General features: G+C 64.1%; 1 protein-coding gene across 1 annotated transcript; it reads right to left on the reverse strand.

Moving 5' to 3' along the window:
* Positions 1 to 752: 752 nt before the first annotated feature.
* Positions 753 to 8,492, reverse strand: MB (myoglobin). Its single transcript, XM_079141685.1, has 3 exons — positions 8,332 to 8,492; positions 3,580 to 3,802; positions 753 to 961 (listed from the first exon to the last, which is right to left on the reverse strand). The coding sequence occupies exons 1-3, from the start codon at positions 8,424 to 8,426 to the stop codon at positions 815 to 817; spliced, it is 465 nt and encodes a 154-aa protein (XP_078997811.1). The 5' UTR covers positions 8,427 to 8,492; the 3' UTR covers positions 753 to 814.
* Positions 8,493 to 14,007: the final 5,515 nt, after the last annotated feature.

The raw sequence follows: 14,007 nt of genomic DNA on the forward strand, positions 1-14,007 counted from the left end.
GCTGCACACAGGCCAACATCCAGGTCCTCGCCAAGCCCTTGCGGCCTGCCCCCCAGGTGCCTGTCCTCTCCAACCAGAAGGTCAGCGCCTGCCACTGCCGGCCACCTGGCAGGGTCCCTGGCCAGAGTCCCCGCTGCCTTCCAGGCTGCGTTCTCAGCTCCAGCTCTGCCACCCGCTGGCTGGTGACCTTCTCATGTTGCTGAAGCTGTGACCGCGGTGACCGTGGCCTCCCTGGCCCCGCCCCTCTGGCGGCATTCTCACAGCCCGGGCCCTTGACGCCGACCCCTGCGTGACTGCCCGCCCAGACCCGGCCCTCCCTGCGCGCTTCCCTCCACCTCTGAGCCGCACCTGGGCCGAGGAAGGGCCCCACCCCTGGCCCCGCCCACAGGCCGCCCTCCCGGGGTCTCCGCAGGTCTCCTCCTGGGCTCCGAGTGGGCGCTTCTCTTACTCCAGAGTGACCAAGGCCAGGCAGAGACTAGGAGGTTGCACGTGTTTTATTAAAACCCGGAGGGTGGCCCGGATCTCCAAGGCACAGGCGAGGCTCACAAAGGGACATCCTGCTGTGATCAGGGCAGGGGAGCTAATGGCGTGGCTCTGGGGTTTCAGGGTGAGGGTCGGGACGGCTGGAGGGCAGAGGGAGCTGGCTGGGCTCTGCCGCAGTGGGCAGGGCCCCGACGGCGGGCCCAGGGCGATGACCCTCCACTGGGCCCACCCCGCGCCGCCTCTGCTAAGCAAGCGGCTCGAGACGCTCTGGACGGCCACGTGGGGTTGGCGCCCACCCTGCCCGGGCCCAGGCGGGCGGCGCGGGGCCGGCTCAGCCCTGGAACCCCAGCTCCTTGTATTTGGCGGCGATGTCGTTCCGGAACAGCTCCAGGGCCTTGCTCATGGCGCCCTGAGCGTCGCTGCCGAAGTCCCCGGAGTGCTTGCCCTTCAGGACCTGGATGATGGCCTCGGAGATGAACTGCAGGGAGGGGCGAGAGGGCGCCGGTCAGCGCGGGGGGCCTCAGTCCAGGCTGCTGCCAGAGCTGGCCGTAAGGGACAGCCAGGAGCGTCATGGCCACCATGGGGCAGGGGCGACCACCACCGCTTCACGGAGCCGGAGGCGGCACGGGGGCCTCTGCTCCCCAGGGCTGGCGGGTGCGCACCGGGGCACCGGGCAGGCGGCGGGCAGCGCAGGGCGGGGACCTCGCTGCACCGGTTCACCCAGGATTGCATGGTGAAGTCCGAGGGGGCTGGACTGGGGTGCTGGGCTTTTGCTCTGGGGCCTTGGTGGGCGTTGCTTTAGGGACCCTGTTTGCTTCCTTTTCTTCTGTTTTATCTTTTCTCTTCCGGTGCTGGGATGGGCCCCGGGCTGCACGCCCAGCCCTAGAGACCCTATTTCAGGGACACAGGACAGAGTTAGCCCCACAGATCCTGGGGGGAGGGGGGAGAGGGGAGGGAGGGGGAGCAGCCTCTCAGGGTTTGGCAAAGGTCGGTGCCATGTCATTACCAGGAGACGGGAAGGGTGTCCAGGGCGGCTGGGGATCAGAAGGCCCTGGACGTGAGGCACCCCTGCTCCCTCCACGTCGGTTAGGACTCCGCTCCAAACACACCCCTGGCTGGGCACCAAGCGGTGACATTTGGCAGGAGACAATGAGGCAGCCAGATTGAGGTCCCATGGCAGGTGGAGGACAGAGCTGAGACGGGACCGGAGGGGTGGGGACAGGCGGCGGCCAGCGCCGGGCAGAGGCGGGGCCGCAGCGGGCTCTTCTCTGCGTCTCCAGGCCCCAGGGCGCAATGCCAGGGGCAGGGCTGGGGGTGGGGCCACGGAGGCGGGAGCCTGCCAGCGCCAACACAGTGGCTCCCGGGGGCCCAGGAGCAGGGTCTGCGCCACCCGCCTCGGGCACAGGCCCAGTTCACCTTGAATCTCACAAATTCAGGACAGTCTGGCAACCAGGTGCCGCGCAGCAAGCCCTGCCCGGGGAGGATTTGGGACGGATGCCGGCCTGGCGCTGGCCGGCGCGTGTGACCTGGCCTGCAGAACAGGCCGAGGAGCACCAGTCGGGTGGCCCTGGCAGCGCCAGTGCAGGGGCCTCTCCTGGGACCGGGCAACTGCACAAAGGCTCCCTTGGACCCGCACCCTGAGGCCTGAGGAGCCTGGTGAGGGGCTGGGCCTCTTCCTGTTGAGGGACTGTGCGTTCAAGGGGCTGGCAGAGGCAGATCTGGGTCTGGTCCACTGTCACCGTGTGACTGGCCCTCGGCTGTCCTCCCAGCCTCAGGGCCCCTCTCTGGGGAGGATGGTCCTCAGTCAGCTGAGCCTCTCATGCTCTGGACACGGGAGTGGAGAGGCGGTTCTGCCCTGAGGGGTCCCAGCTCCAGCTGGGGCTTCGCTGGGGAGAGATTCACGATGACACAGCCTTGGCAGGTGCCGTGACAGGAACGAGGACAGAGGGACACTGCGCAGGGGTGCAGGTGGAGCCCCTGACTTGCCCCATGGGCCTGGGGACCCGAGGAGGCTGCTTACCCTCTCTGAGCCCTCAGTTAATGCACCTGCGGGCAGAGACTGCTAACTGCCTGCTGTTTACTTCCCGTCTTCCTTTAATAGAACACTGGCTGTATTGGGAGTCCTAACAGATTATATTTCCCAGCTTCCCTTGCTGACTTCCATAACTAACTTCTGACCAATGAGACTTATACAAAAGGATTAGCTGAGTCCCTGGATCCCCTTAAACTCCTTACGAGGGAGTCTTCTCTCTTTCTCCTGTTTCCTGTTTGGAATTTGGATGAAGGGGTTGGAGTTCTTGCAGCCATATTGAGCCATGAGGCAACTTTGAGGATGGATATCACATGCTGAAGATAGCAGCACAGAAGGTGAGCTGGGGCCCCTGGCGGCTGCGTGGCCCCACACTAGGCCTGGACTCCCTGCCTCTGAACGCTTTTATGTGAAAGGATGAAAATGGAATGCAATTCCTACCCCTCGCCCAGGGCGGCTCTCGAGAGGATTCCGTGGTGTGGCCACGGCACGTGTCCAGCGTGGCCGGTGCTGACTGGGGCTGCCTCCCTGTTCCTCCCTCCTGTGCCAGCCTTCCTGCTGCCCCGGCCATCACAGCATGCACCTGTCTCCAGCTGTCCCCTCCTGCACTGGTCATAGAGGCAGGACCTGGCCCTGGGCCCGGCCGGCCTCAGGAGGTGGCTCGCGGCTCTGCCCAGGGGCTGCCGGCTCTGCACCTGGGCAGCTGCTGGGACCGTGAGCTGCCCGCTGCCAAGCCGGGCACCCAGCTGCTGGGCTCCGGCCTCCAGCCCGCATCAGGCTCCAGGGCACCGGGCAGGGCAGGGATCTGGGGACCCGGCCCGGGTCCCACCTCTGCCGTGGCCACCTGCGTGTCCTCATCCACCCAGTGGGTGTGAGGTGGCTGGCAGCTCTGGGGACCCCCCTGGCAGCCACATCCACTGGCCCCTTGCTGGTGGTGAGCCGCTGGTGGGCGGGCAGGTGACGCTGGGCCCCCAGCTGGAGTGGCTGGCAGTGCCCGAGGGCGGGGCAGTGACGCACAGGCTGTGGTGGGCCCAGCCGCTCGCGGCCTTGGCCTGCGCCCCGCCTACCTCCAGGTACTTGACGGGGATCTTGTGCTTGGTGGCGTGCGACTGGGCCAGGGGCTTGATCTCCGCCTCGTGCTGCCCCTTCTTCTTCAGGATGCCCCCCAGCGCCCCGAGCACCGTGCTGCCGTGCTTCTTCAGCTCCTCCGAGGCCTTCATCTCCTCCTCCGACTTCAGGTTCTTGAACTTGTCGAACTTCTCCAGGGTCTCAGGGTGATCCTTAAAGAGCCTGTGGACACATGAGGGCTGGGGTCAGACACGGGGTGTGCAGTGGGGTCTGCAGCTGCCAGGCTCCAGTCCCGTCCGGCTGCCCCTCTGAGCTGTGCAACCTCAGGCAATTCACTGCCCCTCTCTGTGCCTCGGCTTCCTCATCCAAGGAAGGGGAGAATCTGTCCCTACTCAGAGGATTACGTGAGATACTACCCACTAAGGGCTTGCAAGGCGTCTGGCACCTACGTGTCCTGAGCACTGGTTGCTGTGTTATCATCGTCCTCAGAGGCGGCGGTGCGGCTCGGTGGTGCAGCGCCTCCTACATGCCCGAGCCCTGGGTTCCACCCGGTTCTGCCAAACTCTTTTTAATTAAAGCATCATGAAGTTGCTGATATCCCATGGACACTGTCACTGTCAGGATGAGGGGCAGGAAGGACAGTGCCACCCTGCACTGCGCCTGGCCTCCGACCTGCCCGGGGCCTCAGGGAGTGGACATGGGGCCCTGGTGCCCGAGGCCCTGGGTGGCTGGGCTTTGCCTGCACAGCGGGGGCAGGCCCTGCGCTGTGACGTCACAGCCAGGCCTGGGTGACTCGAAGGGCAGTCCTCGGCACCCGGGGCCTCTCTGCAGCCCTGCCTCCAGACGGCTCGGCCCCAGAAGCTGAGCCCCTGCCCGAGCTTCCTCCCACCCAGAGGTCTGTTCCTCCAGCGGTTCCTCTCCTGTGGTTTCTGGGCTCCGTGACAGTCTGGTAACCCCACTGTGCACACTCTCTGGTTTGCGGCCTGAGCCGCAAACTGGTCCCTGGGAAGCACCTGTCCTGGTGACTCCATCCCAGGGTCCCCCCGGGAGGACCTCTGAGCTTCTCTTTGCCCCACCTGAGAACGAGGTCTGGTTTTCTGAGTTGCCTCTCTAATGACCTCTTCCTTGGCTTGTGGTCAGCTAATGCCCCCAGCTCCTCTTCGCACGAACCCTGCTCCCGTCTCCTCCTATGGCCGGACAGCTGGTGACCTTGACCCCCGCACAGCTCTGCAGTTCCTCTCCTGGGACCAGCGCCCATTCCAGCCTCAGCAGCCCGACCTGGCATGTGGGACGTGGTGGCTTCTGATTTGGGGTGAGCATCCTGGCCCGGGAATGCAGGCCTGAGGGGAGCCGGCAGCCACAGAGCGCTGGCCAAGGACAGGCGTGTCCCTGGGGCTCCGAACGTGCAGCCGCCGCGCCTGTGTGTGGGGGGTCGTGCTATTGCCCCATCTCACAGAGGAGGAGACCAAAGTCCGTCACCCCCTGTGCCCAGCCAGCAGGCAGAGCCCAGCCCCGCCTTCCACCCTGGCTGGCCCCTCCTGCCCCCGCCCCAGGGCACATTCTGAGTGGGCACAAATAGCATCTCATTAAAAAGCCTGGGGGGGCAGATCCGCTTGACAGGTGAGGGAACGGAGGCCTGGGGGCCTGAGGGGCCGGCTGGGGCCTGACCCGCAGCCTGGCTTCCTCTACACTCGGAGGACCAAGCCCGGGCTCTGTCCACGTCACAGACGTCCCTCTGCAAACTGCAGCGAGCGAGCCAGCACCCCCGTGTGCCAGTCTGTCCACAGCCAGGACAACATCCCCACGTCACCCGGGACCCTGTCCAAAGCCGTGTGCGTCATTGACAGCCCGTCTCTGGCACCTTTCTTCAAGGGTCCCCGACTACCCACTATTATTATCTGGTGACAATGATCCTTGGATTCCTGATGACAGACGCAGGACTTGGCACCCTCAGAGAGGGCTCAAGGTCAGGACACCGGAAGGAGACTGCCGGGGCAGAAGCTGGCGGAGGACTGGGCATGCGAGGCAGCAGGGATCTTGGGTGTTAGGAGAGCCCCCCAATGTCTAGGGGAAAGAATCACGGAAGCCAAGTTCTGGCCTGGCTCTGTATCGAATGTGCTGTGTGGCACTGAAGAAGTCACTCAGCCTCTCTGGGTCCTGCCAGAAGAGTCGGTCTAGATGATTTTTCAGCCTCCAAAAGTCTTTCCGGTGCCTCACCCTCCACTCACAGCACAGAGAGGTGGGCGACCCTGTAATACTTCACGGCGCAGGAGGACAGAGCTAGCGCCTGCTGAACCATCCTTGCGCCTGTGGCTGCTGGCTCTGTTGGCCCTGAGTCCTGCAGCGGGTCCACCCGATGGCAGTGCCTCAAAATGATGGACAAGGGGGGCACCTTCTTCGCGGCCCACGCTGTCCTGCGTTCGTCCATCCGCAGATTAGCCCTGGCTGCGGAGGTGGAGACCCTTCCTGCTCCCCAGGACCAGGAGACCCAGACAGCGGCGAGGAGCCCGTCTCCAGCTTGGCGCGACCACAGGACGGGACCAAAGTCCTCGAGAGCCGGGAGGCTGAATCCGAGTGTCCTGAACTGGAATCCCAGCCCCCGCTCACTGGCTGTGTGACTTTGGGCAGGTGACTTAACCTCTCTGTGACATGCGGTGATGACACGTTGGCCTCGGAGGCTCTCTGCCCGGCCTAAACACAGCGAAGCACCCAGGCCGGACTCGGTGGGCACCGCAGAGCCGCGAGCCCTCCTCCCGGCGCCGCCGTCCCCTGGTTACGCTCCGGCGTCTTCGCCAGGAGTTCCGGGTTCTGCCCGCGGCTGGCTGGCCGGCTCGGGCTCGGGCTGTTCCTCCCCGTCACGCTCGAGCTGTGGCCACCGGAACGGCTTTCAAACTCCACCATCCTCCACCCCGACCAGAAGGCGAACCTCCGGAGCCGGAGGCCCTGGGCAGACGGAGCCCCGGCCGAGCTCCGGGTGCAGCCCGGCTTCTAGAACTCCAGGGCGGACGGCCTGCAGCTCGGGGTCCCGTCTGGCCACCAGACTCGCGGGCAGTCACCTCTCGTGTTCACAGGCAGCGGAGTGACCTCACCGAGGTCGGGAAGCAGGGCCGGGCACCTGCAGCAGAAGCCCCAGGCCGGCTCCCCGCCGGCCCGTCCCAGGAGGCCGCCGCCTCACCCCGGCCTGAGAGGAGGGCGGGGGCCAGGCCCCGGGAGACCTGCAGCTGGGACAAGACAGGGCGCCATGCCCTCGGGGGCCCTCCAGGGGCCCAGCCTGGGCATGTGTCTTGCCCCTGGCTGCCAGCCGCTGGCCCCTGGCCGCCGGCCCCTGGCAGGCCTCTCTAATCCGCCCTGGGAAGGGAAGAAGTGTCTCCAGATCACACGACACGCTGAGTCTCCTTTAAGATGTCCAAGGCCCTGCAGGGACCAGAGGCCCCTGATCACCTTGGAAAGACCCCTGCTCTCCCCCGTGGCTCCTACCGGAGGCCAGGAGGATCCTGCGTCCTGAGAGTGGGACAGAAGACCATCCCTTTGCTCAACCAATGGGGAAACAGAACCCAGAGAGGGCCAGTGACTTTTCCAAGGTCACACAGGAACAGCGGCTTGGGGGTTGATGAGAGGTTGGGGGGGCATTTCGCCCAATCAGGAGGGGCCTGTTGCAGCCCCAGCAGCCTGCTGCCAGTGACAGGGACAGAGACAGAGGGGAGTTGCTCAGGTGCCAGCCAGCCAGCAGAAACCTGGCTTCCTTCCTCAAGGCTGCCAGCCCGACCCCAGCCCCAACTTCAGATCGCCCTGCTTGCAGCAGGTAGGGGGGCAAGTCCCAGGGAGGCCAGAGGTCACTCGGGGGAGGGCTTCCTCCCCCCCACAGAGGAGAAATCATGTGCCAATCAAAACTTCCTGCCGGAGGAGGAAAAGTTGGTCTGCATCCATCAGGCTGACCCGGGACATGGGGGAGGGGACTGGGTGCACCCCTGGGGCGGAAGGTCAGGGGAGACAAGCCACAGGCCACCCTGTGCCAAACTCGGGATCTGGGGGAGCTTCTTGCAGAAGGCAGGATGTCCTTGGAGACCACATTACCCCAGCCCTCAAATTGGAGACCTGTCCTACATCACAGGTCACTCACGGCGCTTTGAAAAGTCCTAATCTGGGACTCGTCTCTAGCATCTAATAGCATTTCTAGAACTCACGGCCTGTCCGAAAGCATGTCAGGCCCCTGTGTCCATCATCTTATTATCTCTCACTTCTGCTCTGTGATTTAGGGATTAGGATTTCCCCCCATTGAACAGGAGAGAAATTCAAGGCTCAGAGAGGTTGAGCATCTTTCCGAGGGTCACACAGCTGCTCAATGACAGAGCCACGTCTGGATCCCGACCTGTCTCACCTTGAAAGTCACGCCTTAGCTTTGACATTTCGTGGACTTTAACAGGCTTGTGGCTCTGGGGACCCATTTAGGCCTCATCTAGTAAGTGAGATGGTGGGACAAGCTCTCGTAGGGCCTTTGCTAACTCCGTGTGTCATTCTAAGATTCCTCCTGATGGGCTTAGGCTACTGGGGTTTGGTCCTCAAGCCTCCCCCAGCTGCTGACATCGGCCGGGAGGGGTCTTCTCCTTCCCCGAGTCAGGTCCCTGACGCTTAGGAGCAGGGAGAACGGAGAGGCAGTGGGACCGGCCTCATCTCTGCAGCCAGCTGGCCTGGCCAGCTTGGCACCGGGCCTGGGCTTCTGGGTGCGGGTGGCCGGGGCCCCTGCCCGTTACCTGATGAGCACTTCCTGCCCGTGGCCGGCGAGGTCGGCCTCCACCTTGCCCCAGATGTTCAGCACCAGCTGCCATTCTCCGTCGCTGAGCCCCATGGCCTCTGAGGACAGAAGGAGCAGGTGCTGATGCTGGGTGCTCCGGCTGGGCTGGGTTGGGGCTGCCCGGCCCGATGGGCTTTTATACCCCTGCCCGCAGGGTCACCGGCGCCCCCGCCCCGCCCTCCAGGGGCCTAATCTCTGCCTTTCTCGGCCTCACATGGGAAGCTATTTTGGGGCAGGTGCCATTGTGAGGACCAGGACAACTCGGGCCACGGGGGGGTGGGGGCGTGGAGAGAGCTGGAGGCGCTGGGCACCGCCGGGCCTCCCAGGCCAGCAGAAAGGGCACAGCCCAGCCTCTGCGGTGGCGTGAAACCCGACGCTCCCACCGCCGGCTGGCTCCTGTTCCGCGGCTGGGCAGCGGGCACCACTGGCCTGGGACAGTCCTGGCCCTGCAGCCTGCTCTGCCCACTTCCTGCCCACTTTTCGGATGACCCTCGCCTGCCTGGGGTGCTGGGAAGGAGCCCACGGCCCGTGGGGCAGGCAGGCCCTGGCCCTGGGCTCCAGTCTGGTGGCTCTGCCCACCCGCTGCCCCTGCGCCAGCCACTCCTGCCACAGCGGAGCCAGGCCCTCGCCTCTGGCACCCACTGACCCCAGGAGCCCCATGGGGCAGACCCTGGCCTTGTCCCCTCAGAGGGGGGCTGGCCTCATCCTGTGCGCCCTGTCCACACCCCAGCCGCTGCCTGGCCTTGGGGACGGGGCTCGGCTTCACCCCTGGGGCCACTCTGGCCTTGTGACCCCCGTGGGTGCCACGTGACCCCAGCTGGACCACGTTCCTGGGGGAACGGTGGTGGGCGGCCCCGCAGGAGAGCCAGCATGGGGGGCAGGGCGCAGGGTTCGTCCAGGCATCACCCCACCCGCCCCGCCACCCACGGCCCACTGGTTCAGATCTCTCATCTCTCCGGCCATCTGTCCATCATTCGTCTGTCAGTCCTCTCCACCCACCACGGCCAGGACCTGCAGAGGACATAACAGGATGAAATAAAGCACACCCTCGTCTGCAGGCATCCCACGAGGCCCTCGGGGACACACAAGGGGAAGAAAACACGTCAGGTCCTCCAGCGCTGTGGCCACGGTCTCCCCGACGCTCTGCTGCCTCCGCACAGGACCTGTGGTGTGCAGGGCGCCTCCCTGGCAGGGCCCACCTGCTCTTCTTCCCAGGGCGCCAGTGGTGGTTCAGAGGGCAGGCCCTGTCCAGCTGTCCAGGCTGGGCACTGCACGCATCAGCAGCGAGTGCCACCCCGTGACTCTTCTGAGGACCACTGCCCGCTGGGCCCCACGGAGGCGCAGTGTGGCGGCTGTTCTGGGACCGCAGGATTCTCCCCCGAAGCTGCCGCCAGTCACGGCTGGTGGGCGGGGGGTGGGCCCTGACCCAGGCCAAGGCGGGACCCGTGGCTTGTTAGCTCTGCCAGGCAGAGACCCTCTCGAAACGGAGCAGGGTTCCAGGAGGTCGCTCAGAGGTTGCGCGCTTGCCTGGCCCGGGAAACTGCTGAGGCCTGTCCACCTCGGGCCTCGGACGTCCTGCCCTGATCCCTGGGAGACCTGTCAGTTAGGGCTGAGTGACCACAAGCTGCTGCTCCTTGGGTGACCCTGGTGTGGCCTCTGGAGCCTATTTACTGCATCTGCAGATTCCTGATGACCAAAAGGGCCAAGCCACGCAGGAGAGGGAGGGGCAGGGACCCCGGGGACCCGGGGCCTCCTCCATCCTTCCGTTCACTGGCCTTGAGGGAGGCCCGTCTCAGAGTCCGTACAGGTCAGACCCTCAGCAGCTGCAGCCCCTACTTCTAACTGGAGGGTGAGTGAGGCCATGGGTGGGAGGGGAGGCCAGAAAGAAGGAGGCTGTGGCAAGCAGCTGAGGCCAGCGGGGCCACCTGCCCGGCATGCTGGGGTCTGATTGGCATCCTTGGCTCCAGAGCGCAGGGCATTGCCCTCCTGCCTGTGCCCCCCGAGAGTCGCAGGACAGCCCGCGGGGTGGGCTGCCCGGGCCGATCATCCGGAGCCCCTGCGCGTCTCCCATCCCCAGCCTGCCAGCTGTCCGGGGACGGCCTGCGTTTAAAACCCCATCAGCGCGTTAGCGATGCCAACGTGTTCAAGGTGAAGCCGTCGCCAGCCGGCAGCCTGCCCGTTAGCTGGCTGCTCGAGGTTCCGGCTTTGAAGTTGGTGAGACCTTCTGAGTTAAGTGGCGGGAGGCGCAGCCAGTGCAGGCGGCGGCAGAGGTTGCCGTGGCTACCCGCGTGGCCGGCTCTGCCGGGGCTCGATGGCCTGGCTGGGGCGGCCCGCTCAGGGCTTCTCTCTTCAGCTTCCAGGATGCACGGAGCCCCCAAATCTGAGAGCAGGAGACTCAACCTCAGGCCTTCAAATTCCGGAGCCTTCTTGTTCTCCCCACAGATCACCTGGCAGCCTCTTGAATCCTCCTGGGGACGGCAGGCTCGCTACCTAAGCTTTAAAACTTCTTTTTTCTATTGAGTCAAAATATAGCTTTCTGCACCCCCGCGCGCTTGCTGGGCTCTGCTGGCCCCTTGGCGCTGCAGAGGACCAGCTGAGTCCCACACCAGGAAGCTGCAGGCCCATCTGAGCCGCCTCTTGTCCAGACTGACCATCCCCAGACTTGGAGAACCAACTCAGGCGAGACAAGTCATGGCTGCCACCGCGCAGCAGGCGCCCCTCAGCTGGGCTGTGGGCGAGCCTTTGAAGGAGGTGGACATTCTAAGGGTCGCTGTTTAAGCTAAGGGAAAGGTCCTGGCACTCTGGAGCAGGCCTTTGGTCTCTGGCTTCGCCTCTGGTCTCTGGTCCCGCACACAGAGAACCCTCCAGCAAGGGCCCTCCAGCCCCTGTGCAGGCGTGAGCCCAGGCCCCTCTCTCTCCGAGGGCTGAAAGTCCAGTCGCGCTGGCCTCTGAGTTTTCTAGCCTCTAGGAGGCCACCAAGTCCCTCTGGCAACTCCACCAAGGGAGACCGAAGACGAGGGAAGAGAAACAACACGGTGCCTCCTCCAAGCCAGGGGACTGGGTCTGGGCCGCCTCCCAGCCTCCTCCTGGCGCCAGCCCGCCCTCCTGCCAGGCTGGTCGGGGCGCCTACCCCCACACCAGCCCGCAGCGCCCCACACCCACCTCCTGGCAGAGGCACCCTCCTGGGCCAGCGCCAGGCCCGCACTCAGCGTAGGGCTGGACCCAGAGCTGGCAGGTGCTGCCCAGAGCCCTGGCCTGCGCCCGACCCGCGGGAGCCCACCCGGCTCTGCTCTGCTCCAGGGCCCATGCTGACCAGTCCCTTCTCCCCAGTTGTCCCCGTGAGCTCCAGTGAGGCGGCCAGGGCTGGGGTGGGGAGAGGTGTCTTGTAGCAGCCGCGAGGCAAGAGGCAGAGGAACTAAAAATACAATGGCGAGGCCAGGCCCGCCCTCCTTGCAGGCTGGCGGGGGCTTCTGGGAGGAGGGCGGGCGCCCGGGACCCTGGGCCTGGTGAACAGGTGTGGCCTGGGACGCCCCCCTGGGGACTACGTGGCTCCTCCTGCCCCCTTCCTTCCAGGTCCCCGTCATGGGGGCAGCACCTCTGCAGGAATCCTGCTTCCAGCCTGTGACCTTCTTCCCCCTCTGGCCTCAACACGGGCACAGCTTGCTCATCTCTGCCATTTCTGCCCTGCCAGCCCCTCAGGGGGCAGGGGTGTAAAAGCCACAAACACCCACTGGGCACTCTAGGCATGCCAGGGCCCTGAGCCTCCCCACCGTGGACACGTATAAGTCCCACTTTACACATGAGAAAACTGAGGCACAGAGAGGTTAAGAACCTTGCTCAAAATTCACAGCCAGGAAATGTCAAGCCCAAGATTGGAGCGCAGGCAGTCTGCTGGAGTCGGAAGTGGTCTGCTTTTCAGACCTTTTGCCTCTCGTCCCCCTGAGAGCAGCCAATAAGCTCTTGGAACGTTTGTTTGATTGTATGGTCCAGCCAGGGTCTCCCTTCCTGGAGGGAAGGCAAAGAAGGACCTTGGCAGCCTCCCGGCAGCTGACAATGGGGGCCCTGCTGCCATCTAGTGGCCACAAGGAGAAACGCCCCGCCTCCGCAGGCAGGTTCAGCCACCTGCGGGCTCAGCGCGCCGCTGAGAAGGCGCGGGCTGACTTCCCAGGTGTGGGAGCAATAAGGACCAGCCCCGGTGTGGCTCAAGGCCGGTGTGGACAAGGGATGGGCGCAGGGACAGTGGCTGCGTGTGCAAGTGGGGGAGCAGCTGGAGGTGCCCGGGCCGAACGCCGTGTGCAAAACCCAGGGGTGCGTGGGGGGAGGGGCAGGGCGGACGAGAGCCACCGGAGGACCTCGTGTGCCAGTGGGGTCTGGGGGCTCGGATAGGCACAGTGCTGGACTGACCTGGCAGGTAGTGTCAGCTCTGTGGGGTGGTGTCGGGGCAGCAAGGTGAGTACACCTGGCCCTGATGCAGGAGGCCCGGATGTGCAGGCCGGGGCACCACACCCCCAAGGGCGGCGGGGGTGTGGCCAGTGCCGGGTTGGAGAAGGGGACCCGGACCTGAGGGCTCTCCTGGGGGGGGGGGGGGGGTGCTGGGTGGGCGAGTGCCCTGCCACTGAGCCCCAGCCCCAGCGCATGCGCTACTTCTGGGATCCAGGAAGAGTGCCCTAACTTTCTAAGGACTTCACTTCTTTCCTCTGTAAAATGAGAAATGTTTAAATAATGCCATGTGATGTGAGGATTTAATAAAATTTAAATGTTTAAATAATGTCAATGTCATGTGAGGATTAAAACAGTATGTGTACAGCACTTAGTGAGGTGCCTGGTATGCAATAAGCACTTCATAATTGCACATGTGTCGGGTACAGAGAAATTGTGATTTCTGTGCTTCCTGGTGTACACAGGGGTTTCTGTCATGGAAAAAGAGGAGGAGAGAAGCGTTAAAATGCAGCCACAGAATTAGACAGGGGCCCAGTTCCAGCCCCTGGGAGCAACTGCCCTGTGGGCATCTCCCAGGGGAGGCGTGGCGTGGGGGGTGTGAGCAGGGGAGGGCACCAGCTGTCGGTCGGGGGACAGGACACATTTTGCCCAATGTTCTGTTACGTTCACCCCAGGAGCGTCACGCCTGGCCATCTCCATTCTACCTTTGGCGTTTACTGGCTGGCTTTAACGTGTCTCTGTTTGTCCTCCTTATTTCTGTGACATTTCAAGTACAATCATGCACCATATAAGGACATTTGGGGCAACACTGTGGGCAAGATACCAGGGTAGATTCTAATGGAGCGGAACGGTCTGGCCTGAAGCATTTTTCTGTTCCTTTTCCGTCTGCATGCGCTTAGATACACAAATTCCTACCATTGCCCAACAGCCGCTCCGTCTCCAGTAGCTGGTGGGCTCGGGCTCTGCCACCAGCCCAGGGTGCAGGCGACCCCACCCAGATTTGTGAACGTCACTCACAAGGACAAGCCAATGCGTAGCGTTTTTCTGAAGGTGCCTGTTGTTGAGTGACCCACGACTGCAAAGCCAGGTGTGAGAGTTGTTCGCATTTTCTCTTCGGATGTAAAATTCACATCCAGCGGAACGCACACACCTGAGGCTTACATTTGCGGGGTTTTGATCAATGCCTACGCCCGGG

Source organism: Sciurus vulgaris (genome assembly GCF_902686455.1).
Source record: "Sciurus vulgaris genome assembly, chromosome: 5".
NCBI classification, from domain to species: Eukaryota; Metazoa; Chordata; class Mammalia; order Rodentia; family Sciuridae; genus Sciurus; species Sciurus vulgaris.

Excerpts from the sequence above, each read along its gene's own strand:
- MB (XM_079141685.1), bottom strand. The coding sequence starts at position 8,426 with ATGGGGCTCAGCGACGGAGAATGGCAGCTGGTGCTGAACATCTGGGGC. Across the intron at positions 3,803-8,331 it reads GGGCAGGAAGTGCTCATCAG|GCTCTTTAAGGATCACCCTG; the intron begins GTAACGGGCAGG and ends ATGTGTCCACAG. Across the intron at positions 962-3,579 it reads TCCCCGTCAAGTACCTGGAG|TTCATCTCCGAGGCCATCAT; the intron begins GTAGGCGGGGCG and ends CCCTCCCTGCAG.